Source organism: Saccostrea cucullata, unplaced genomic scaffold, assembly GCF_032062105.1.
Source record: "Saccostrea cucullata isolate Sc308-1 unplaced genomic scaffold, CSIRO_AGI_Scuc_v1 ctg4325, whole genome shotgun sequence".
In the NCBI taxonomy this organism is placed as follows: Eukaryota; Metazoa; Mollusca; class Bivalvia; order Ostreida; family Ostreidae; genus Saccostrea; species Saccostrea cuccullata.
In genome coordinates, this window is record NW_026930119.1 from 5,554 (window position 1) to 33,548 (window position 27,995).

Consider the following 27,995-nt stretch of genomic DNA (forward strand, 5'->3'; position numbering starts at 1 on the left):
TGTGTTACTTGTTATAAACAAAAACCTCATCAAGTGCTGATTATGACCTGTTTTTTTTTATAGTAATACTGTCCTTGGAATCCCCACGACGATCTTGCTGTACAACCAGATTGTGTATGACATTCACCCCCGTTACTTTATCCCGATATCATTTTTTATATTAATTATATGGTTCATGTTTTAATAAAGATCTTACACAGCTTTCAATTACTTCTATTGGCATTTAAGAATGATTTAATATGCATCAATGCCATGTACTGAACAGTTTAAAATACCAGTTCGCATTACAAGTCTTACATTTTCCCTCCGTGCTACTTATTACAGTAATAATTATAAATAAAAGGACTACAAGTTTTAAGTAGTATACTTGTCTACGGATGAAGGTGTTGGGTTACATAATTAAGGATATAACATTTAAAATATTGCTACACACCGTGAGATTGAGTGAAGAGTTTGTCGTATGCACAGCTTCAAAACTCAATTGCACTCTATTCCACAACTTACCTCGATCCCTTTCTGGTACAGCAATAAAACACTGGCGTTTATGTTTGCAACAAATGAGGTCAATTTGACATTTGGTTACGTAAGTGCAAGCATGTGACTAAGTCGTTCTGACTGAAACAAATAAATTTGAATGTTTTTAATTGGGATCGAAATCATTTTTTTTCGTCTTTTTCATGCATGATGGATAGGAAGACGGTTCTCTGTCTGCTCTGTTATTTCAGTTTCATGATTGCAGGCTCAGGTGAAAGTATCATTTTTTAATATTCTGTGCATGCATTATCAGATGGATAGAGATCTTTAGTAATGGCAAAGCCGCTGCGAATATTTCTTCATTTTGTATTGTTATGCTTTCAAGTTCAAATAACAATTTCAATATGTGAAAATCATTTGTTAAAAAAGTATTATCATCTAAAACAACTATTTAGCCATTTATTAAAATGTCGTACTTGGAATAATTTCTCTGTATATTCATTCCTCCAAATACTATTTAAGGAACTTAAATTTAGATCATAGCCTGTCGAAAAAATATTTGCGTCGTGGTATTCTTGTCGTGAATCCAGTTTTAAATTCAATAACATAAAACACAAAATAAATTGTTATTCGTTGATTTGATATATTCAATAAAGGGGTCCGACAGTAGTTTTCATTGCGCAATATTTCGCGCATCATAGTAAAATGACGCGTATTTACTGTTTTAAAGCAATTTTTTTACTTGATTAATAAAATTAAATAATTTAATTTTAGTTGTAGCACGTCATTTGATTGGTTAAAAGATTTTATCTATTTTAACATAATTTGCCTACGTCACAATTAGTTTCGTCAAAAAAGTATTATTCCGCTTGACGTTACTTTTAAAATATGCTCAATTTGAAGTTTTTTCCGGAGGAAAAATTGTCTCATTTTCAACACTGAAATTAATTATAAGGAATCAAGCTTATATCAACTTATGTTATACGATATAATAAACTTGGGGCAGTTTACGCTTTCTTATAAACCACTTCGCGGTTTATAAAGCGTAAACTACCCCAAGTTATGTACGTTATATCGGATAACATAAGTTGAAATAAGCTTCATTCCTTAAACAAATTTAAGAAATTACAGGTTTAAAAATGTAATTACAATCTTAAATAAGTAAATTTTTAACCCATTTTTCAACTGATAGGGAGGTTGACGTCCTTATTGTGTGTTTTTGACGTTATGATAAACTGAAACTCTTAAAGAAAGATGTAATATAAACGTTATTAAATAAAAAGTAATAAACATACGTCCTTGAAATTTAAACCATAGAAATTTGAGAATCTCTCCATTATTCTTATCATTTTTTCATATTTTACCTTTTTGCCCGTCATAATTTGTAGCACTTGATAAAAACAGGAAAATTCGTTAAGTTTTGGCCTTTTGAGATGCCCCCTCTTGTAATATGTTACTCATCATATATTTTAGTTTGAATAAAACTCTATATGTATTGTAGTATTTGTATAATTTGCTTTAAAGTGCTAAAAAATGACACTTTCCTATATAATCCTATAGTAAATGTACCTATATTTTGAGACGACCCCTTAAAATACCTGGACGCTGGTACAAACTTTGCATGTACACTATAGTTAATTTAAGTTATATGTGGTATAAAAATAAAGAGTTTCTGTATTGTAGTTTTCACACAATAAAACACCAGTCGGCCCCTTAAATATTCATTATGAGAATTACTCTTATTTTGCAAATGGACTTTTACGAGGTGCGCTGACTTTTACAGTTGACGCTTACTTTTACACTGGAGCTATGTACTGTAGCTCTTTTATGATATAAATATTTAGCTCAACATTTAATTAAACGAAAATATTGGGTTATTTCAACGCACATATAAGTTGTCCTTGAAGAAAACGACAACCACCCTACCCTCAACTCCCGGTCTTCACATGTTAGTGCGCCTTACACCATACCTATGACCACTAGAAAGGTTTTCTTATGCATTATCTATTCTGTACTTCCATACATTATACAAGTTTAAATGTCCAAGTAAACCGTCAACTGTAGAAGTCAGTTGTTCTCGTAAAAGTTCATTAGCAACACTTTTGTGAAGCAATAGTATGAAACAGTTTGATTTTGGCGTGTTTGACTTCTACCATATTTATGTGCAACAGAAAGATTTTGCCTAAAACTTAAGATGTTTGATGATCCAGGGGCCTAGTATATTACACAAGTCTTTTCTCTGGGGATCAACATTTGTGATCTTTTGACCTTACAGCTACTGACTTCTATTGGAGAAACTTTAACCTTCGATCGTCATCAGCTGCTATACGGGGGCATCAGCATTTCACAAGCGCATCTTTTTCCTTTTCTTTTCATTAGTCAGGTGGCCTGTAGGGTCATATACTTTGGTTAAACCGGACACTGGTTGTCCAGAAGGCTGGTATGATGGATGGCGAGAACAAGACACTGAGGATGTTAGTAATCAAAATAGATGGACCCGACGTAATCATTTCTATGGTAAGCAGCACCAAGCAACACCAGATATTTCACGAGGATTGTATTACTTTTGCTAAAATCTGAACGTATTGGTCAAATAAAAGAGAAAGGCGACAAGATTACAAATAGAGTAATTGAACTTTTAAAATTACGCACTTTCAGATGCAGGTAGATACTTTTCGGACTCCAGCTTGCGGTTCTACTATTGTACCAAAACTCCCTATAATTATTATGGTCGCGGACACTGGCCTAAAGGGGACTACTGCATTTTACGGCAAACTTACTACTGTCCAAAAGGTTAGAAACGATTGAACAAACAAATACTAGTTCAGCAAAAATGTATATTGAATAAAGAAGAAAATACTTTTTTGTTAATTAAACATGGACTTATTTACTATACAGGTTTTCGAGAGGGAACCGTGCGCTGGGATGACGAGGACTATGTAAATGGAAACGATTATAAAGAATATGTACCTGCTGGAACATTTGACGATGATACTGAGATAGAGTACTGCTGCAGGTATACTTTTCCTAGCTAGACGCCTCGATAATTTAGCTACAAATTGATACAGATCTACTACGGAAGCCCATTTAGAATCTATCAAAAAATATTTTTGAATTCGCTATAACGATTTTTAGAATTCGTTGTAACGAATTTAATTTGTTATAACAGATTTATTGAACTCGTTATAACGAATTTAATTTGTTATAATAGATTCATTGAATTCGTTATAACGAATTTAATTTGTTATTACAGATTCATTGAATTCGTTATAACGAATTTAATCTGTTATTACAGATTTGTTGAATTCGTTATAACCAAATTCTTGAATTGGTTATAACGAATTTAATCTGTTATTACAGATTTATTGAATTCGTTATAGCCAAATTCTTGAATTGGTTATGAATTGGTTATAACGAATTCAACAAATCTGTAATAACAGATTAAAATTCGTTATAACGAATTCAATAAATCCGTAATAACTAATTAAATTCGTTATAACGAATTCAATGAATCTGTTATAACAAATTAAATTCGTTATAACGAATTCAATAAATCTGTTATAACAAATCAAATTCGTTATAACGAATTCTAAATATCTGAATAACAAATTAAATTCGTTATAACGAATTCTAAAAATCGTTATAACGAATTCAAAAATATTTTTTGATAGGTCCTAAATGGGCTTCCGTAGATCTACAGATCCAAGCATTGTAAAAACTTTGATTTACAGGGACATTTTTATCACTTTCTTCGGGTATTACTTACTCGTATTATACTTTATACCCTTCCCTGCGTAAAACATGGTTTCCTTTAATTATACATATACACTTTATTCCTGATACTTTATTTACCTTTAAGCAGTTCCAAACAGCTCTATGGAATAGAAGTACGATACAGTCCAAATAACTGTTTCTTACTTCTATTCTCAATGACCATGTAGTGCAGGGCAGCATCGAAAGCAAGTTTTTAACTTGCCTAGATAGCAGAGCGGTCTAACGCGCTGTTCCTGTACTGCTAGGAGACAGATTCCGTAGATTCCGTAGGTCAAGAATTCAACCCCGGGCTGGGGCGGAAGTGAGTATCCTTGTAAAAGTGAATTTCTCTTTGCTCTCTATCTTAATATTCCTTCACTTAGGGCAGTTATATAAGTTTAAGAGTTGTTGTAATTTGTGCTTTATAAATAAAATTAATATCATCACAACATGTATTGGTAACGATCCTCTAAAAACTAATGTCCAAATAACTGTATCTCACTTCTACTCTCAATGACTGTGTAGTGCAGGGCAGCGTTGTGAAAATTGGATCGGCATCGAAAGCAAATTTTTAACTTGCCTAGATAGCCGAGCGGTCTAACGCGCTTTTCCTGTACTGCTAGGAGACAGATTCCGTAGGTCGAAAGGTCAACCACGAGCTAGGGCGGAAGTGAGTATCCTTGTAAAAGTGAATTTCTTTGTGCTTCCTATATTAATATCCCTTCACTTAGGGCAGTTATATAAGTTTAAGAGTTGTATTTTGTGCTTTATGAATAAAATTAATATCATCACAACATGTATTGGTAACGATCCTCTAAAAACTAATGTCCAAATAACTGTATCTCACTTCTACTCTCAATGACTGTGTAGTGCAGGGCAGCGTTGTGAGAACTGCATCGGCATCGAAAGCAAGTTTTTAACTTGCCTAGATAGCCGAGCGGTCTAACGCGCTGTTCCTGTACTGCTAGGAGACAGATTCCGTAGGTCGAGAGTTCAACTCCGGGCTAGGGCGGAAGTGAGTATCTGTGAGTGTTGTCGTTCCCGCTATGCTCCCTCATTCTCTATCCAGTGTTGTCGTTCCCGCTACGCTCCCTCATTCTCTATTCAGTGTTCTGGAGAGAGAATGAAGTTCGGCACAGTCTTTGACATTTAATTTAGTGAACATTAAATGTGATGAAAAAAATTGTATGCTCATTAAACTCTGTTAACTAGACTTAGTGCTTCATGTACAAATGTATATATACAGAATTTTTATATTAAAAATGTTGTGTATAATATTTCTTTTCAAAATTCCATTTCTACGTACATGTATCTGGTAAACATTAAATTGCCGGAGAGGTACTATACCTAGCAAAGATTCCGGAAATGAAAAGAAATAAATGTCGCGGAAAAAAAGAAATTGTCGGAAATAAAATAAAGAAATGTCGGAAATGCCATGCCGATTTCCGGAAATGAAATGCAGCGGTCTTATCTTTATATAAAGTACCAAAACAAATAGAAAGATCTCTTTTATATTGTTAGTCTGAACTTTTAAAAATAACGCCTTACATGACTTTAAAGCTGACATGAATTCTTAAAAACGCAACATTTTCATCTATGTACGACTTGTTTCATACCAACTATAGCCGTATTCCGCCATATTTCTTTCAGATATCTTGTCTCATTGTAACGATATATATACCCCAATGCGCTCGTCACACTTGAATGATTTTTTGGATTGGGTATCGACTTGTGCACATCTCCTTTGGTAAAGCATATGAGAATACATGGGGTGATCAACACATTTCAAAACCAAAATAAACAACATAATAATCATATTTTTGTATGATTATTGATTTGAATCAAAAGAAAAAAAATGCAAGTTTGGAAGAGAAATTTAGATGCATGAGTACGTAGTTTTACAGTGCGCCGATTTATGCAGAATAAACTTGAAATAAAAAGCAGTAAAAGAACTATATGCGGTATATTGCATATACTTGCCCCCACAAAAGTCAAATTTTGAAAACTTCATGAAATGTGCTGAATTCAATAAATTGCATGAAAAATATAAATTAACGGAACATATTATAGTTTCAAAGCAGTTTATTCACAATTTTTGTTTTTATGACGTCACAAACTAGTCCGATTTTATATCCTTTTTCAGAAAGAGGACAAAATGGACAAAATTTCAACAATTTTAGCTTTAGAATTTATAGAGCGCATGTATGTTCAGGAACAATATTTACATATTTCATTGATATTAACATTCTACACATTGTATCAAAATATTGATCCTGAACACACATGCGCTCAGTGACTTTTGCTCAAAATATCGAAGAAATATATACATTATTCTGTAGAATTCGTAAAAAACTGAAATTTACGTCATGTTTGTGACGTCATTACGTACATATGCCGTCATAACTTATGAAAATATTCAGTGCTTACGGAAGCGTATTAGTGCCACGCAATATTTTTTTTAAAGTTGGTAATTCCAACTTTAAAGTTGGAAATTCCAACTTTAATCTTGGCTTTTCCAACTTTAAAGTTGGTAATTCCAATTTTAATCTTGGCTTTTCCAACTTTAAAGTTGGTAATTCCAACTTTAATGTTGGAAATTCCAACTTTAATCTTGGCTTTTCCAACTTTAAAGTTGGTAATTCCGTAAGAGCGGACGGGATTATGGGGAGTTATATTATGGCACTTTTACAATAGAAAATAGATATTAGCACATTAAAATAAATTGTTGAACTCTTTTTATCTGTGTTTGTTTTATTTTTTTTACCTTGACCTTCCTTATGACCTTACATAAAACTTCCAACTTTAACTTAGAAATCTTTATATTCCTTTAAGTTCTCTTGTGTATTTCTATTGATAATAAATTCATATAGATGTTTTTTTTTCAAGGGGGGGGGGGGGCACCCAACCAGAATACTCAGTATGTTGACAAGCAAAAAATTAATAAGTAAATAAATAATAAAATCCTCCCTCAAACGTTAAAAATCAAAGTTGGAAAAGCCAAGATTAAAGTTGGAAAAGCCAAGATTAAAGTTGGAAAAGCAAACTTTTAAAAAAGTTGGAATTTCCAACTTTGAAGTTGGAAAAGCCAAGATTAATTACCAACTTTTAAAGTTGGAATTACCAACTTTAAAGTTGGAAAAGCCAAGATTAAAGTTGGAATTTCCAACTTTAAAGTTGGAAAAGCCAAGATTAAAGTTGGAATTTCCAACTTTAAAGTTGGAAAAGCCAAGATTAAAAATTGGAAATACCAAACTTTAAAGTTGGAAAAGCCAAGATTAAAGTTGGAAGCCAAGATTAAAGTTGGAAAAGCCAAGATTAAAGTTGGAATTACCAACTTTAAAGTTGGAAAAGCCAAGATTAAAGTTGGAATTACCAACTTTAAAGTTGGAAAAGCCAAGATTAAAGTTGGAATTACCAACTTTAAAGTTGGAATTACCAACTTTGAAGTTGGAATTACCAACTTTAAAGTTGGAAAAGCCAAGAATTTCCAACTTTAAAGTTGGAATTACCAACTTTAAAGTTGGAAAACTTTACGCTTCCGTAAGTGCTAATACGCTAATACGCTTCCGTAAGTGCTTTGAAGTCAGCACGTACTTCCCCTGTTTAAGAACTTAATTAAATATTACCTCAATCAAAGTTTGATTTGGGGGCAAATATTGGTCATTACCGCATAAAGTTCTTTGCAAACACATTTTGAAATTATATCATTTGAATGGAACAAAACAACCAACGTCTTTGATTTGCAGGTCCTATGCAATTGATGCATATCGAGAAAACGCATCGAACGCTGTAAACGTACCCATACCTGGTAATAAGGTTACTGCATCAGTTCGAAGATGTGCACAAGTCAAGTGATATACACCCTGAATTCCATTTATTGAAATATGCATCACAAAAAAGAAATAAACTCCACAAAAGCTCAATAGTAAACACACTGTCACTACTCCGTACAGACTAGCACGTCGATACACTTAGTCCGTGCTGATCAGATTTTGGTCAGGGAAAATAGAAGTTATTTGGTATTTGCGCGGCTGAAAGGGGGGGAGGGGTATTATAACTGCTGTTCATAAGCTATAGTTGTGAATTGTTTATCTACATGTAGTTCTGATATACAGTATGATGCAATATATATTCGTACAAAATGGCGGCGTGTTTACACTCGCGACGAAAGTAGGTCAACATTATAACTCGTTTATTCCATTTCAGAAATTAAATAAATCAAAAATAACTTACCTAGTACTTTGTAAGGTGACCCTTTAAGCGTATTACACTTAGTAACAGTCCCGGAATGGTCCTGTACAGGCTTTTGACATACTCTGGTGTAATGTCGGTCTAGATGCGCTGGATTTCACGGAAGAGATCGTCTTTGTTCTCAATTCGCCCTATCCTTCCTTGAAGTTTTCTTTTAATAAGGAGCCACAGATTTTCAATTATATTTAAGTCTGGACTCTGGGCTGGCCAGCTCATCGTTGTAATCCCGTTCCTGTGCAAATAATCCTGAATCGAACGTGCACGGTGTACAGGGGCATTGTCGTCTTGGAAAATATAATTTCCAGTCGGAAAATGACGGGCTAAAACTGGCCAGAAATTGTCATCTAAGATTGTCTGATATTTATCAGCATTTATATTTCCATCCACTTCAGAAATAGTGCCGACTCCATGCCAGGTGATACATCCCCAGATCATTACTTGGTGACATGGTTTTGTTTTGCGCCCCTCTACCAAATCCGGCCTCCAATCTTCTCCCCGTTTCCTCCAAATATACACACGAGAGTCTTGTCCCACAACAATCTTGGATTCATCTGAGAATATAACTTTTCTCCAAAAGTTGTCAACAGTGAGTTTTCTCTTTTTCACGACACCAAGATAAACGCTTTCTCCTATTTACCTCTCGAATTACCAGTTTTTTCTTTGCAACCCGTCTCACGAATCCATTTTTATGCAGATGTAATTGTACAGTCCGTTTAGATATAGGCCGTTCCTTATTTTCATTGAATTTGTCCGTTATATCCTGTAAACTCTCTCTTCTGTGGGTTTTTACGAGCCTTTCTAGCTTCCGATAGTCTCGGGCTGTCACGACAGGTTTCCTGCCTCGTCTCGGTATGTTTTCTATGAAACCTCGGCGTTCTACACGATTCTTAAAACTGGCGATTGTAGTCCTGGACACATTTAATGTTTCTGACACGTAACTGATAGTTTTTCCTTCTTGTAATAATTTCCAAGCGATTTCTTTTACCTGGTTGCTTAATTCTTTCCCTTTTCGCCCCATCTTGTTTTCGCCGGTTCAGATTTGTTTACGTAGCAGACGACAATAAAATCACGTGACACATGAAATGTCACATGATTAAAAATGTTAAAAATAACTACCGAAATTCCAGTCTCTATTTATAAACTACTTTATTTCCCTATAAATATACAAGTCGGAACGCGCGTGTAAACAGGTCACCATTTTGACCGAATATATATTGCATCATACTGTACATTCTATACAAGGTCGTGCATATAGTCTGCAGTTGGTTTGCGTCGCTAAATTTATTTGTCAATTATAACTGATTATTTTAGTACTAATCTCAAATCTAAACCAAGTAATTTGATGTACGGTAATAATTTACTTCAAATCTTACAAGCAATAAAATGAACCAGAATACAAATTTTTATGTGTTCATCTATACATTCTTTAAGACATACACACATGGAGAAAGGCCATCCCCTGTCCAGGCTGACATTTAGGCATTTGATTTTTTGGACGGGGGGGGGGGGGGCATGCAAAAATGATTGACATGACCGTTATTTAAATATCATTTCTGCCGAATTCAGTTTTGAGATTTTTTTTTACTTAATCACAAATTTTATTTACAACATGTACAGACAAGAGTAATGTTTATTTTTGAAAAAATTACTTGCATTTTTTTTCAATCAACCCACTGAGCTTTCAACCTTTGATATTTTCCCTGACAAAATAAAATGATCGGCATGGGCCACGTGTGTCCAAGCATCTTTTACTGTTGAGTTAGCAATGGATTACATGACTTCTGAGATGCATTTTTCAATAAAAGTAAAATAGGATAATTCTTTCGACATGTGCACATCACTGTAACGATAGCAGTATTCAGGTAAATGTTTTTATCACTGCGTTTGACGCGTTTTCTCGACCTGCATGGGTGTTTGGTGTACATGTATGTACTCCGTGTTAGTTTATTTTCTATATTGCAGCAAATAACATTCAAAAATAATTTAATTCTCGGTATAGTTCTATTTTTTTGTTGAATTTTTACTTTTCAAACATGTATTTGGTCAATGTATGGACTTCTAAAAACTTTGTTATCGGAGATCTGTTCATGTCGACAGTCAGGCTAGAAAATCACTCAAGTGAAACAATTGTACAAGGCTATATATAGCAGGTATAGGTGACCAAAAATTTTCAATTAAAGCTGAACACGATTCGTAAAAGAAATCTGTCCGCCATTTTTGTTCCCGAGTCTCGCCACTCTGCAGACCCCTATAAATAGGGCAGAACTTAGTCACTGTTCAGTGTAATCAGTCGACACCGGTGAAGATGGACGTATGATATAAAGAACTCGGTAGCGAGACTAATAACGTAATACTTCGTCTAATGCAGGAAAATAAGATACCAAATAAGTTTACAATTATAGTTGTATAAGTCAGTGCAATATACAAACAACACAGATAAACGTAACTGCAATAAAATATAAACAAAGGTTATACAAGATAACCAGCACGAACACGCGTCGCCATTCTACGCCGATACCCGTGACTATAAAGCAGTCAGGTGTAACGAATGCGACGAGTATACCCTAGTATTGATGTATCGTAGATAATGCTATCGAAAATGGCGTATGCCTATTTACGAGTCGTGTTCAGCTTTAAATATGGCGGAATCGAAGAAATATGGCGGACAAAGGCGTACAGGAATGTAGTAAGTCGTACAAAGATGAAAAATGACAATAATGATGGCTTTTTAAGAGTTCATGTCAGCTTTAAGGTCATTGGCAATGCAAGGTTTCCGGAGAAAAAGGGTTTATACATAGGTTTTCTCATTTATGAAAAAAAGTCATTGAGAGTGATCTCCGTATGGAATTCTCTAGGCGCTGAAAACAAATAAAGCATATGTTACAGACTGAGAGGTAAACAAAAGCAAGTGTGTTTTTTTATCGGATATAATCAACTCTACAGTAATAAAAGAAAAGCAGCGATGGGTTTGTTTACATTGTGCTGAGGGGACAGACAGTCAACATGTTGTCATTCGGAATAGGCACATGACTGCTGGGAAGTGCAAAGATGTGAGATTATAATGCTGAAAGTGGTGATAGCTAGGTAGACCAGATGAGAATGATTGTATAGATTATTGTGAATGAGGCACCATTAAAAGTTACTATAAATCCTTGCAAAAATGTTTTATGACAGTTCGCTTCCAATAAAATAAATTATAGAATAGAAACAAACAACCAGTCTCTTGATCATTTTGAATATTGATTAGATGTTAAGGGAAATAGCTCAAATTTAAAGAACAGTGCTGGTATTTCTGTGTTTTGTTTCAATATTTGCATTTTCAGCCAAAGTATATGCATGTCATCGGAAATAAGTTTTCAACATTGTATTTTATGTATAAACCTTATGAAATAAATGGGTTTTGGAGAAAATGTATGGTTGAAAATAATATAGGCCCATTTTATCAACATTTTACATATGAAATGCGTTGAAAATTGTAAAAACATTGATTTGACAAAATTTATAAAGGAAGGCTCGCTTGATGGGTAAAATGGACCTGAATTGAACCTGTTTGGTACCATTAAACCTGTTCAAAAAATCTTGAAAAATTCTATCCGAAAGCCAGAAACGTTGCCAATGTCCTTAACTGAAGAAATTCCTTATCCCAAGTGTGGAGCTAAGATCGATAAAGAGTACATGTACTTCTCTGGCTTCCTGTAGTCTTAACAATTATCTTTTGTTCTTTGTTTATAATCATATTTTGGTCCTTTATTTGTGGATAGTGTAAAATATAACCTAACATTGAATTTGATCTCTATTTACATTTACTGCAGAAACAAAATACGTGATTGTAATGTTCAGTTAAAGACTAAAGCAGCTCACTCTATATGGAAAACATATATACATCAGGGGATTGTTTTACAAAGAACTTACGACTCACACCAAAAACTTAAGCTGACTGTATAATTTTATAAAATTAATGATTCTTTTTGAAATAGCTGGCAAGAAAATATCTTGTTAAATTCTTTTTTTAAAGATTAAAACTAATTTCAAATCAACGTACATGTGCAATAAAAAGTTATCAGCAGTTTGAAAGGTCTAAGTTTTTTTTTTTTTTTTTTGTAAAACACAGTTATCAGAATAGGTCCGCCCTCTGTATTTCAGATATCTTCTTGTCATAAAGGGAAATTTTTGGACAGGGTTTATTTTCTTAGCTTAAAAAACTAGAGTAACAGACAGGGCGGACCTTAAATAGCAGTTATCAGAAAAGATCGGCCCTCTGTACTTCAGTTATCTTCATGTCATAAAGGGAAATTTTTGGACAGGTTTTATTTTCGTAGCTCAAAAACTAGAGAAAGAGACAGAGCGGGCCTTAAACCGCAGTTATCAGAAAAGGTCCGCCCTCTGTATTTCAGATATTTTTATGTTATAAAGGGCAAATTTTGGACAGGTTTTTTTTTTCGTAGCTTATAAACTAGAGAAGGGGACAGGGCGGACCTTAAAACGCAGTTATCAGAAAAGGTCCGCCCTCCGTATTTCGATATATTCATGTCATAAATGGAAATTTTTGGACAGGGTTTATTTTCGTAGCTCAAAAACTTTAGAAAGAGACAGGGCGGACCTTAAACGCAGTAATCAAAAAGGTCCACCCTCTGTATTTCAGATATCTTCATGTCATAAAGGGAAATTTTGGACAGGTTTTATTTTCGTATAGCTCAAAAACAGAGAAAGAGACAGGGCGGACCTTAAAACGCAGTTATCAGAAAAGGTCCGCCCTCTGTATTTCAGATATCTTAATGTTATAAACGAAAATTTTTGGACAGGGTTTATTTTCGTAGCTCAAAAACTATAGAAAGAGACAGGGCCGACCTTAAAACATAAAAAAATACATCCACAATAAAGACTGATTTATGGATTAAATGCTGCTTAACGTCGCTCTCGAGACTTTTTCACCCATACTTGCCGCCAATGAGCTACAGATTTCGTCCTTTACTCGGCACTTATGGCCATTGAGTAGGAGGGATCTTTTTCGTGCCAGCACCTACTGCGACATGGGACCCCGTTTTATACGGTTTCATCCGAAGGACCGGTCTCCACGTCCCAAAAAGGGATTCGAACCCGCGACGTAAGGATCAACTCCTCACTTCGACGCTCTAACCACTGTGCCACTTGGGCGACATGCATTTCATGTAATGCTATTGGTTATGAATTTCATATCTTTTTAAAGTGTAATTTGAATATACAAGCAAATATACTTATAAAATCTACGTAAGATAATTCTTCCTTACAATTTTTAAAAGACCATCTTTAGAATTAAAAATTTAGAAATAAAATTTCAATTGCTGTAACATCATTGGCGTCGGAAGTAAATTGGAAGGGGGGGGGGCTATTTCAAAGGGAAAAAATTGTCAAACCTCAAAAAGAAACTTGACAAGCACAAAAAAGAAAAAGGAAATTTTTCACGGGGGATGGGTAGGTGATTTTAACTTTTTTCAGAACCAATTTTTTTCCCAAACACTACCACTTACCTGACTACACTGCAACGTGCCCGTTGAAACAGTGGTTAAATTTACGTCCCAATTTTCACTGCATATATTAATATGACGATCTTTGCAAAAAAGTCCCCCCCCCCCTCGGTTTCGACACCTATGTACATTGAGAGAGTAAATTTCTTAAGTCACGCCTATTATTATATTATTATACAGGTAATTCATTATTCTATGATGCTGTGAGTTCCTTTAACTTTTTCTGGTTCGTGACATGCGCTAGTAGTTTGTTTTTATTTTTTTTAAGTGACAAGAAGTCAAAACTGTAATGATTTCAATCAACGATCCAGCGTATGTACATTTGCAGGGGATATGTCTTCTGTATTGTACATCTGCATACGATCTTGAATATCTGTCTGAACGCAACAAAACAAACTAATTACAAACACACTTAAAAGAAACATCTAACGTTAACCAAGTAGCTACCACGAAGTTTTTGATGCGTCATGATTTTAAAAGACACTTTCTATTTAATTTAGAAAAAAAAAATTGTATGCAAGTCAAGTTTCTCTTTATTATGTATTGGTTGAAAAGATTCTCCCTATAGCTAGTAAAACAGTGGATAGGGAGAAAAAAATCTCTACTGAAGCAGTATTTCTCTGGTGGAAAATCAAGTCGGGATTGTTTCTTATAGATGCTAACGGGAAATACTAGCACGCCAGGCTTCTGAAATTGGGGTTGTCTTTAAACTCAAGCTCTTTTTTCTGGGGTAAAAATGTCGGATATAAAGGTACAATACCGGTATTCATTAATACTTTAAACTTTTTTGACACGTATCCGCGAGATTTTACTACGCCCCATAACCCCCCCCCCCCCCCGCCAAAAAAAAAAACATTTAGGAGGGGCGTATAAAATGTTCGGATTTTTATTGAAACCGAGATATTTAGTATAAATATATTATTAATGCAGTGCACAGAGATTTTATATGAGTGACATGTATATCAAATATGAATAATAAAGGCATTAAAAAATCCAGCAATTTATCGACTTTGGTCTGATTTCTCCAATTAATGCACATTTACCTTGTCCCAGAATAATATTTAATAGGCTGCATATCATTTCCGGAATTTTCACAAAAAAAAAAAAAAAAAAAATTGAACTTTTCATTTCCGACAGTGTTTACATTTAAAAAGTTTTCATCTCCGAAACTTGTCCAGTTCATGTCAGTAATTTTTAAGCAATGAAAAAAAAAATCAAACTTCCGTTATAAAAATTCTTAAGGGACTCCGACCCTTAGCCAGGAAGGACAACTTTTTAACTTATAATTTGATTCAAAAAGTCTTTAAATGAAGCTTGAAAATTAAATACAACAATTTGTCGAAATCTTTTAACCTACACAGAGGCTGCCGTCAAGGAGACCCTTTGTCTCCATATCTATTTCTTATTTGTGCAGAAAGCCTTGCAATCAGCATTCGAAACAATAAGGATAAAAAGGGGATTCAATTTATGAATACTGAAAAAAAGTTAAGTATGTTGGCAGATGATACTTCTTTAATATTAGATGGAAGTGAAAGATCACTCCAAACAAGTCTCAATACTCTTAAAAGATTTGCGAATATGTCAGGCTTGCATATAAAATACAGTAAAACTCAAGTAGTTTGGATTGGGTCTAAAAAAGGCAGCAATGATACGCTAAGTACAGATCATACATTAGAGTGGGGAAAAGTAACCTTCAAATTATTAGGCATTGACTTTGACACAGCTCTGTGCAGAGAACTGATAAGCTTAAAAATATTATTGCCTTACAAATTAAACATTATATCTATCTGTACAAATGCAAAACAGAAACATCTCCTTAGATGGGTTGATATCCTCTATTAAAACAATATATGAATTACAAAAATATATATCTTATAAAAATAATGAAAAAGAATCTTTTGATGAAAGCTGGAGGCCATTGACTGAATTATTTTCTTAATCATTTCTCTCTCTCTGACCCTTCTCTCTCTCTCTCCCTCTCTCTCTCTGACCCTTCTCTCTCTCTCTCTCTCTTTCTCTCTGTCACTCTGTCTCTCTCTCTCTCAATGTTTTCCTTTTGTAAAAAAGTTTTTCAAAAAGCAATAAATTATAAAAGAGAAATACAACAATTTTCATTATATTCCTCCCAGTGTGCTTCAAGGTTCTTTACAAAGCTCCATAAATCACTTCTAATTTCATATCATGTTAATAAACATTGGTATCTAAAAATGCTTTTTGGGATAAAAATTTCTACTTTTAATTAGACGTTTCTGAGAAGTTGAAAGAACCTTGAAGCACATTGAAAAGCATATAATGAAAATTGTGCATAAAAGATTTAATTTTCAAGCCTCATTGAAAGACTTTTTGAATTAAATTATAAATTAAAGAGTTTTCCTTCCTGGCTGAGGGTCGGAGTCCCTTAAAGTAAAATATTTTAGATATTCAAATAAAAGGCCTTGCTTAGCTGTCAAAGAAACTTGACTGATTTGACCCTGGGGCAGATATAGGTATTGTGAACTTTCACTTAACTCTAACTAGACATAATATTGTATAAAGAGTGTATGTACGAGGGCCGTTCAAAAATTACGCGGACTTGTTGCACAGAAAAAATATTTGACGACATAATCGGGTAAAATATCACACATAATATAAAAGAATCTTTACTTATATGGTCTTCAAAATTTCATATCAAAATGTTGTAAATTGGTATCAATTCTGAGTGATTTTTCAGCACATATCAGTTAGTCACGGAGCAGCAAAATCTTCGACGTCACAGGCGTTATAAAAAAAATATGTGTTTGAACTTTCATTTTCTTAACATTTTCCCAAGAGTTCCTGTACAGTTTGAGTTACCTTGTCTACTCAGCATCCAAACACCAATTCTTGTCAAGCTTAAAATCTATTAATCAAATAAAGAATATTCTTTTTTTGTTTTAAAACCAAAAACTGCAGGTATTTATGAGATGTAGTGTGATATTGGTGACTCTCAATCACGTTCTTTACAGTCCGGATAAAGTTTTCGTCGATAATCTTCTTCCCGTTCTCCCGTATAGCCTTTTTACAGAGGTTCTAACGGTCTCAAATTTCAATTTGCTATTTGTGGACGGATGTCACGAATACCCTAGTTTACTACATGTTTTATTATGCATATTTTGGATCTATGTTGGCGATATCTCGAGCATTACACATTAAACAAAAGTGTGGTGCGCCGTCAATTCAGGAGACGTCATTTTCACAGTTGTTTTGACGGGAATCACATCAGAGAAAAATCACTATATTTCTGTTAGTACTTCAAATATCACGTCAGAAATCTAAATACATAATAATAGAACAATTTAAAGACACATTTGAGAAATTTGTCGAAAAATATCGCGAATTATAGAAAATTAATGAGTTAAATTTTGGAGTCTGCATGCTTTTCTTCAAATTTTTTGTCGTGCTCCGTACCTCTCCATCAGCGATATCAACATACCGATAATTTTAGTAGAATTCTTTTAAAATACAGAAATTTTGCTCAAAATTTATTGGTATCTTTAAGATACAAATCTCTGTGAAATTTCATAACTATATGACGTCTGTAAGAGTAAAATTTAGCACAGTCCGCGTAATTTTTGAACGACCCTCTTAATGATTAGATTCGAAAAAGAAACGTGATTTGAATTAATAATAATATTAGATAATACATATATACAATACCCTGTTAAAAGTCTATTTCCATCTTTGTTATATATGTTAACCTTAAAGTGCCATAAAGGTATCTTTAAAAAAATCCAAAAATGTGAAGAAAAAAAAAATAATGTCGGAAATGAAAATAAAAGTGTCGGATTCCGAAATAACAACAAAAATTGTCGAAAAATGCAATGCGAAATTTAGGAAATGAAATGCAGATATCCAGTAGATATAATAATTAGCCTTTAGATAGGTAAAAAAACAGTGTTAACTTATAAAAACACAGGGGATATGGTACTGGTGTGTTCCCCGAATGGCTACTCGAAAAAAACAAGTAATTATCACACTCAATTTAGGGGCCCTCAAAGGGGTACAGGTAGACTAATCTGTGTTTACCTGGATAACCAATATTTTATAAATCAGATATATTCATTCAATTTTATTTTAATTAGGAGTTTTTTTTATTTTCCGAAATATACTGAATAGAAAATAGATAAATAAATATAAATAGATAAAATTAAGATTTAAGAGAAATAAAATTTTCATTGTACCTTTAATTTTATTTTTCAAACTTTTCAATAGTATTGATTGAGAATTTACTAATTATTATCCCCTTTTTGTGATTCATTTTCAAACTCTTTTAAATAAATCAATACAAATGATTTTTTTCCTTCAAATAATATAGATATTTATGTATGATAAATGAAGTATTTCTCTATAAAGTTTTGTCTAATTTAATTCTTTTTATTTTTCATTTTTAATTATCAAAACATTCTTTTAAATCATCATAAAAAACAAAAGTTTATGTTTCAATTTTTATAATACATATACGGACTCTGCATCTGAACTTCATCACCTTGAATAATGATCCCTTAGTTGTGATGAAACATATGGAGATGGACTGAATAAATTGTAAATATAATTGTAAATATGTGTGATATGAAAGTGATATATAATGTGAAAGTCAGTGCTGTTAAACAATAGAACTTCAAGATAATTTATACTTTTTAATATGTTTTGTGCTTGTAAAATGTTTTATTTAAAAAAATATGTATACAAAATATTTATTCATACTAGTGCTCAAATAAAAAAAAATGATTTAAAAAGTCATTTTATTTTATTTAAAATCTGTTAGATTATTCATACAGGTAAGTGTACCTGTACCCCTTAGAGGGCCCCTTAATTGAGTGTGATAGTTACTTGTTTTTTCCGAGTAGCCATTCGGGGAATAAACCTTGGTAGTTTAGGTTTTCTCAAACGAGACAATTATAGGCTAACCCCAACTGCCCAATCCGCAGGCATGTTGTTTTTACAATAACGGGTGTAGGGTAGTACACCGTAACATAAGCCCCTGTCACAGTGACCCTCCATTTATTGACAATATATTAAACGTAAAGAATGATCTTTTTTATTAATACTATAAAAAAATACGAGGGTTGTCCCAGAAAAACGCGAACATTTTTAATATCTTTTGTTTCACTAGGACTATAGAGTTAAAAATTTACGGCGCTGCTGGAGGGCCAGGTAAAAAAATATTTTTATTCGTTCGGACAAATTAGAAATTCGTTCGGACGAATTAGTTATTTGTTCGGACGAATTAGACATTTGTTCGGACGAATTAGATATTCGTTCGGACAAATTAGAAATTCGTTCGGACAAATTAGTTATTTGTACGGACGAATTAGAAATTCGTTCGGACAAATTAGTTATTTGTTCGGACAAATTAGAGAATATGTAAACAACTGTCAGGACACCGCGATTTATGTGCGATTTGGACCAAGACGTTTCATTTTATTTTGATTCTTTGCAAAATAACTTTAATGAACTACATTACCAATAAATATTTTGAAGATAAGTCGTTTTTATGTTGATTTCTTTCTTATAATTTTTATGTACATATTCACTACCCTGCATTTATTAATCATGACATGTGAATGATTTTTGAAATACATTTATGATAAATATGTCGCCGATATGTAGCTGAAATATTGCCGATTCGGCTTAAAACATTCAATCAATCAATCTGGTACATATGCGGTGTATAAAATGAAAAAAAGGTCCTCACTGAGTTTTTAATTAAATATTCCTGTTTGTGAATTAAGAAAACTTCACAAAAATGAACCTGTTCCGTTCGTACTGATCTCAGGTTGTTCCTATGACTCGCGAGCCGGTGAATTAAGATGTCAACCGGTCAATCTGGTATCCGGGGTATTCCCTGTACGCTTTTACAGTTGAGTACCATTTCGAAGGTTTGTTAGGCCAATGACTCACTAGAAAGGGGAATAATGAAACCAACCCCCTTTATGGGGAAAATAAATCATGAATGAATGAATGTCAAATATTTTCAAGTAACACCCCCCTCCTCTATTTAAAAACGATCGATTGTCTTAATCATTGAGAAGCTTAACTTGCATCAAATTATGTTGTGTTTTTAAATTTTACTGCACTTTCTAGGAACGTACATGAATTCATCTATTTTTTATCCTTTTCCCGGAAAGGGGTGTGTGTTTAATTTGGTCAATATTATACCTGCGTGTTTTAATTCATGCGCTTTTCCGATATTTAAATATAAAATAAAATTTATATAGACACTTAATGATAGTTTTTAACGATCTTAGAAAGAATCCATTGGAGATGGACTTATGAGATTCCCTCTTTTTGTTCCTTTATCACAAAATACTTAAATGTGGGAACAGCGGTATGGAAACAAAACTACAAATGTTCTAGCTAGTAAGCCCCACCTTAAAAAAAATTAAGACCCATTGAATAAGAGGCTAGATATTTTGAGTCCGAAGTTTTTTTTAATATAATACAATACAGCCACGTAGCAGCGTTTTTGAAAGTGGAGGGGGGGGGGGGGCCGAGAAAAAATACCCACCTGAAAAGTTGACAAGCAAAAAAAAAGAAGGGACACAGGAAAAGTTGCCCAAAGTTGACAGTCCTATTTCGGGGGGGGGGGTACTTTTTCAATGCCAATTTTTTCCCGTACCAATTGCCTGCAGTATGAATAAAACCTTAAGGAGTGGATTTCATCTTTTAAAAGATGACTGACCACTGGCACCCCAGTGTTACCAATTTAACACCAACAGCAAAAGTTGGTCTGGTAGAATCAGACGATGTTTATTTATGACAAATCTTATGAGTGTGTCAGGGATGGGAGTGAAAAGATGTTTGATAAGAAGTAACTGACCCTTTGAATTTACTAGTGGGCTCTCAGATAATATACTTTCAGAATGGCAGACTTTAGGCCTATAATATATACCGGTATAGAACTATTATTTCCGAATATTTACAATCAACATACCCGACTTTAATAGTACATGTCTAGTTGCAACGTGTGAATGTCATGATCCAAAGAGCTATTTATGTATTAAAAAGGGATGAATCTTCCTGAATAGACAAATTGTCTATCTCTCTTTACAAGATAATTTGTGCAAACATCTAATTTGTCCGAACAAATATCTAATCCGTCCGAACAAATAACTAATTTGCCCGAACGAATTTCTTATTCGTCCGAACAAATAACTAATTCGTCCGAACGATTTTCTAATTTGTCCGAACAAATATCTAATCTGTCCGAACAAATAACTTATTTGTCCGAACAAATTTCTAATTCGTCCGAACGAATTTCTAATTTGTCCGAACAAATAAAACTATTTTTTTTACCTGGCCCTCCAGCGGCGCCGTAAAAATTGGCATACATCATGACCAACATTTTTTTAAATAATGCCTGTAAATTTCAGTGAAATATCTCTATAAATAAAATTTTCCTCTCATGTAAACGAATCTACCAAATCGGTCGGCGCAACACTGATGACGTCAAAATGTACCTCGTAGTGTTTACGAATTTGTTTTGAAGACTGTGCCTCTGTTCATATTCATTTTTAAGCACGCATTCGGCAATGTACTAGTGTTTAAAGCAATATGAGCTGCATTTTTGAAAATTTTATTTTGTTTGTAAAATGTGTTATTATGATTAATCTGTATGTAATCTAAACCCTTATGATCAATAAAACCAAAATAAAGTTTTAAAATGTTTCAGAAGAAATATTTCTGTATAACTGAATATACAGTATTATATAAGAAATCATTATTGTACAGGACGACAATAACTCAATTTTGCTTCAATCAAAGTGTATAAAAAGTTCTTTAATAGCAAATATGAACAACAGATGTTTATAAATGTTCTATTTTTCTGTCATTGAAATAATTAATTACAAATTTGCAACATTTTTTTTTAATGTCAAACATGCAGCTCATATTGCTTTAATTTTATTCTAGGTACCAAGTTATACATCTCAAATACTAGTGTTACATCCACGTACCGACGAGAATTTCTAACAATACACGCTTCTTGACCCAGTTTTCACTTCACCTGATATTCAGGTATATGATTCGGGTGTCCTTGAAATTGACCCAGCTTTTAGTGATCACAAAGCAACTTATATTGCACTAGCCTCGAATATAAATTACAATCGCGCTTACAAAAGAAAGATATGGGATTATAAAAATTGTGACTTTGACAAATTAAATTCCTTAATACAAAATTGTGACTGGGATAAATATATCAATGATGTCGACAATATAGACGCGGCTACCGACAAATTTTCAAATAAATTTCTCTGATGTGTTAGACAATCTTTCTGTGAAAAAACAATTACTATACGTCCACGAGATAAACCTTGGATGGACTCCACTCTGCGTAAAACTCTAAGACTTAGAAATAGATTACGAAATAAAGCATTAAGAACGAAGAAAGATTCGGATTGGGCTGGATTCAAAAAAGTTCCAAACACGTTCAATAACATTAAAAAATATGCTATAGCTAATTACTATGACAATATAGAAATGCACCTAATAGACGCAAACTAAAACAACAACAAATTATATTGGAAACTAATGAAGGACGCATTTAATATTAAATCATCCAATGATATCCCTCCATTACAAATTACTATAGATAATGGGGAAAATAGCTTAGCCAGAATTATTTTCAAACACGTGTATAATTATTTTCATTATAACAATTTATTTTATCGATATCAAACGGTTTTTTACCTGGTCATTCTACAGTGTACCAACTTCTAAAAACTTAAAGTATTGTGCAAAGTATAGATGAAGGCAAATCGTGTTGTATAGTTTTTTGTGATCTATCTAAAGCATTCAACAGAGTATGGCACAAGGGTCTTCTTTTCAAATTACAAACGTATGGAATATCTGGTGATCTTTTACTGTGGTTTACAAGTTACTTGAGAAATAGATCACAAAAAGTTATGTATAAAGATCTGCTATCATCCAACCTCAATATATATGCAGGTGTTCCTCAAGGCTCAGTTCTAGGTCCTCTTTTATTTTTTATATATATTAATGATGTTGCTGAAAATATGCTTACAATGTGTAGATTATTTGCTGATGACAATTCACTGCAACATGCATCATATAATGTACTAGATATAGAATACAGGTTAAACCATGATCTTGATGTTTTAGATAAATGGTCGAGTAAATGGCTTTTAAGATTTAATCTAGCAAAAACAAAGGTTGTATTTTTTTCTTTAAAACATAGACCTGTTTTACCTAACTTGTATTTTCAAGGCAATGCACTGGAGTTTGTATCGGCGCATCGCCATTTGGGTACATTGTTGTCACAAAATCTCAGCTGGTCTGAATATATAGATAGTATTGTTAATAATGCTGATAGGAAATTGGGGTTATTGAAGAAGTTGAAATTTTCAATAGATAGGAAAAATCTTTCTCTTTTGTATACAACATTTGTAAGACCTACACTTGAATATGCTTCAATTGTCTGGGATGGTTGCTCTTTATCTGATGTAGAAAAACTTGAAAAAGTATAATTAATGGCTGCTTGAATAGTTACTGGTCTTCCGATACTAGCTTCAAGAGAATCACTCTATTTTGAAACAGGGTGGGTACCTTTGAAAAACCGTCGTTACCAATCAAAAATGATTACAATGTTCAAAATTAATAATTGTGATGTACCGGAATATATACAAGATATAGTCCCAAGAAACGAGAACACACATCAAGATACAATACACGAAATAAATAAAAGATCAATTAACTATCCCGAGAGGCAGGTTAGAAATATTTAACAAATCGTTTGTACCTGATGCAGTTAAAAAATGGAATTTATTGAATACAGATACAAGGGAAGCCATCTCAGTCAATTCTTTTCGTAAGATTAAAAGTGATAATAATCCTAAAGCACCATCATATTTGTTGTTTGGTAAACGTATACTAACATTATTCATACTAAATTAAGGCACAACTGTGTATTGAACCAAGACTTATTCAAACGTAATATCATTGATTATCCCATTTCTCTTGTGGTAGACAGGAAGATGCCTATCATTTTTTCTTTGTTTGTAAAAAATACTGTAATGCTCGAAGTAATCTTTTTGACTATCTTTTTTGACTTGATTTAAACATCATAGATGTACACCTACTGCAATGGGGCAACGAAAATCTTTCAATTGAAGTAAACATTGGCATTTTTGCCGCTGTTCATAAATTCATAAATGAGTCCTGTACATTAGTTAGATATATTATTGACTCTTATTTGTACACGTTTTTGCTACTATTTTGCATGACAATTACTATGTGTTTCATGAAGGAGAAGAACTAGTAAGTTGTTAGAACTTGTTTCTTATCCTTTTGCTTGTCAATAAAATATGTTCAAAACAACGCGCGGTATTCAATTTGTCGGCACGACCGCGAGGAGAATGACGAATGCCAGATATTCATTTAACAACCACATGATAGCATAAAAATTTCATCTCATACGTAAAAAAAATTAACTCAATTCGGTTAAATCACAACAAATATGGCACGTGCTTTTTTGAGGACAGTAAACAGGCTTTGACTGATCGCATGTTGCTGATGACTAATGCCGCACTGGTAAACAATCATTCAGTATGAATTGGCCAGTGTTATCGGGGTATTGTTATACCCCCGCTTGAGAAGTTGGAGGGTATTAGTAATCGGTATCGTCCGTCTGTATACCGTCTGTCCGTATGTCCGTCTGTTTGTTACGATTTGGGTTACGTATATCTCTTATCCGCAACTCCTCTTATACCAAAGAGTGAAATTTATTATTATCAGTTAAAGATCAAGTTTGAATTTCGACTGTATAGCTTCATTGATTTTTGACAGAATTATGGTATTTTGAATTTTTTATATTCGTTTAATTAAGATCGGGTTCGTACTGTGCTATTCCGATGGTCGACATGAATATGAAACGAGAAAATGACGTTGGAAAAATGAGTTGAATTTTCGTCTTTATGTGGATGATTTTATTAGGTTAAAGGCATTGACACAACCTCAAAATAAAGCACTTTTACCTTGGTTATAACTTTTGCATATTATAGAATGACATTCTGAAGAAAAAGGGGAACCCAGTAGGCCAGGGGACATGTATTGCTTATGCCATACTCTCAGAATGCTTGTTTTGCTAGGTTGTTGAAAATATAACATTCATTTTGAATTTATAAAACACAAAAATTTAGGTGTCATTTTAGGTCTTTTTTATTCACATAAATCTTAATTTTTCAACGCCAATTTAATGTTAAAAATAATTATCATTAATCATTTAAGTAAACTGATTCCATAAATTAAAGTTAATTTAATGTTTAACATTTTAATATATTTCTAATTTATTGCCAAATTAATTTTAAATAGTTAAATGATTTTAATACTAGTAACTCAAGATTAATGCTAAATGCACACACTTGACTGTGAACATATGTAATAGAAACCAATAAGTTCAATTTAATTAATTCAAATCGATTAAAATGTCAATAAATAGCAAATGTATTCGAAAATATTCTTACCACAGTGTCAAGAAATACTTATATATCGTATAGTACATGTAATTCAATATATTAGCCACATCTATTTGGTTTTACACTATGACATAATTTAAACATTTTCCAAGTTTAATTGGAGTATTCTTTCTATCATAGAAATGATGGATATTATGGGACAGCAATAGAACTACCAACAGAACGGCCATTTTATTTGTTGAGATTTAGAGGTTATTGTCAGCTTGTCAAGGGAATGTATGTTATAGAAGAGTATGTCTATTCTGATGACGAGGATTTCAACAACAAAAACAGGGTATCTGGAGCTTATCCATCTGATGCTGGAGGCAGCGACCATAAATTGTATTACTGTTACTATTACAAAAAATATTACTAGTACCCTGTGTAAAATTGGTATTCATTGATCTTTTTGTGTTAATGATGAGATATGTATTGTACATGTATTCTAGAAAATATCAATCTTCATTTAAGTTTCTTTCATGCATGAATTTCGCAGGTCCTTTTTTTCGAATTTTAAAAGAAAAAAAAGACATTTAGGGCAAACTGACCATGGTTCGGACGGTTCTTGTTTTGCTTACAAGCAATAAGCTGTTGTTCCGAGTGTCAGTGGTCTAGACTCTTACTATCAACTGGGAAGTGTTTTGGAACATTTCGGGTTTTATCAATTGTCAATATATCACCAAAACACTAAATACCTCTGTTCCAAATAGAAGTTAAACTCATTAAGCCATTTTTACCATGGTTCGAACGTATCTGACCAAGGTTCGGGCATGATAATACACAGTAAACAAATGTTGTTCTTTTCTTTAATAACAGATATGCAATATTTACAGGCTCGTAGTAGCGACCAGCGAGAGCCCCCCTTTTCTGAAACATAACATTTTTCTATTGAAATTTAAAATCATAGATATTTATTGAAAGTCTGTCCCCTTCTTTTGTTGTAGCATTGTTACATCGTAGTGTTTGGTAAATACATTTCGGCATTTGATAAAATTTAAACGTGAAAGAAAGTTTGACCCCCTTTGGAGTTTGGACCATTTTCTATGGGGTCGTTCGTTTGCTAGATTTTTAAAAATTTTCTTTTCTTGTCAAAGTTTTAAAAGATAAGTTGTTATAATTTATTATTTTTTTTTATTTCTCTCCCAAACCCTTCAAAATCGAGAGTACGTGTCTGATTTCTTTCAAATACTACATATAGAGTCGCATGACAAAATAAGAAACATCCAATAAGATTTTGATATCTTTCCCATTCCTAATAAAAATTTGTTGGATTTTTTAAAATTATTATTTTAAACTAGCCCTCTTTTTCTTTATCCATCTTTCCTCTTTTTTGTGTTCTAGTTTGTCTTTATAAGTATCAAATGAGGTATGTTGACAAAAGTTTCGTCATATCTGGCCTGGGGGCCATAAAACTGAGACGAGCTCACTTTTGATCTCAGTCTCACTTTTTCACTATATATTCCTTTGGGAAAAGTGAGACTGAGATCAAAAGTGAGCTCGTCTAAGTTTTATGGCCCCAGGCCCTGGGCTTAATTATGTCGCAGTTTCAATTTCAGTAAGAAATCATAGCCGTAGTCAGCGGTATCAACTCTGATAACTACGTGCTGAGAGAGCTTCAAGCAACTGCATGACAATCGTTTGAGTTCGTCTGTAATTTGCAATGAAAACACACTGAAAAATTAATATAAAAGAAATCATTTCTATTGCTTGATCACCCCTCCCATTTTCTTCGACTGTAACCTCAAATATGTCGAAGTTTTCCTCAAAACAACGAGACCGAGATTGTGGAATTAAAAAAAAATAATTGTATTTAAATTTTATTGATTTCGCTAGTTCTTGCTCTGTCAATGCATATTTGGAAGGCCATATTTCACTCGAAATCACCATTTGTTCCAAATACCACCGCATATTCCAGTAAAGCAAATATACGCTAGTTTTGCTTTAGATTATCTGATTCCTTTGTTTGCAAGTTCGTGTTATGTATTCAGTTATCTTCAATCTTTTCGTCTTCTTCAAGTGAAAGTTTGGGCTTGCATGACATGACATCGTCTCTTGCTATTTGGTACTAGGAGGGATTCGTATAGGTATAGATCTATACCATTTCCAGAAAAAAGGTAGCGTGTGTTACAAAGTAACACCCCCTCTCCTCGAATATTTACCTGAGGTCCAAGAATTTTGTATAATGACATGCTGACACACCCTTAAGAGCTGATCATTGTCAGGATGGGTGCGTATCATTACCGCTACATTTTCAAAATTTTCATTACCGCTACATAGTCATTACCGCTACAAAAAACCTTACGTTACCGCTACATAAAAAAGTATACATTACTGCTACATTGCCTCTTTCGTTAGCCAGCCACTTATGCGTGTACAGTACAACCTATACATGTACATGCATAAGACCCGTTCCTCCTGCTCACCACGGGGAGGTGAAAGTAGGACTTTGAACAGGATGGGATTTTTTTAAAATTAAAATCAACAAATAATTCGTCGAGGTCTGTTTTGCAGCTGCTTTTGCAAC

General features: G+C 33.3%; 1 protein-coding gene across 2 annotated transcripts; it reads left to right on the forward strand.

Annotated features, from left to right (window-relative positions):
- Positions 1 to 656: 656 nt before the first annotated feature.
- LOC134282959 (uncharacterized) lies at positions 657 to 26,902 on the forward strand. Of its 2 annotated transcripts, none has more exons than XM_062765385.1 (5): positions 657 to 745; positions 2,854 to 2,991; positions 3,139 to 3,267; positions 3,373 to 3,490; positions 25,613 to 26,902. In XM_062765385.1, the coding sequence occupies exons 1-5, from the start codon at positions 682 to 684 to the stop codon at positions 25,845 to 25,847; spliced, it is 684 nt and encodes a 227-aa protein (XP_062621369.1). In that variant the 5' UTR covers positions 657 to 681; the 3' UTR covers positions 25,848 to 26,902. The 2 variants fall into 2 exon arrangements, with proteins under 2 accessions (XP_062621369.1, XP_062621368.1); XM_062765384.1 differs by having other exon boundaries at positions 3,133 to 3,267; positions 25,613 to 26,900.
- Positions 26,903 to 27,995: the final 1,093 nt, after the last annotated feature.

Coding starts and splice junctions, on each gene's coding strand:
- LOC134282959 (XM_062765384.1), top strand. CDS start 682: ATGATGGATAGGAAGACGGTTCTCTGTCTGCTCTGTTATTTCAGTTTC. Junction 746..2,853: donor TTTCATGATTGCAGGCTCAG/GTGAAAGTATCA, acceptor TCTTTTCATTAG/TCAGGTGGCCTGTAGGGTCA. Junction 3,491..25,612: donor GAGATAGAGTACTGCTGCAG/GTATACTTTTCC, acceptor TTTCTATCATAG/AAATGATGGATATTATGGGA.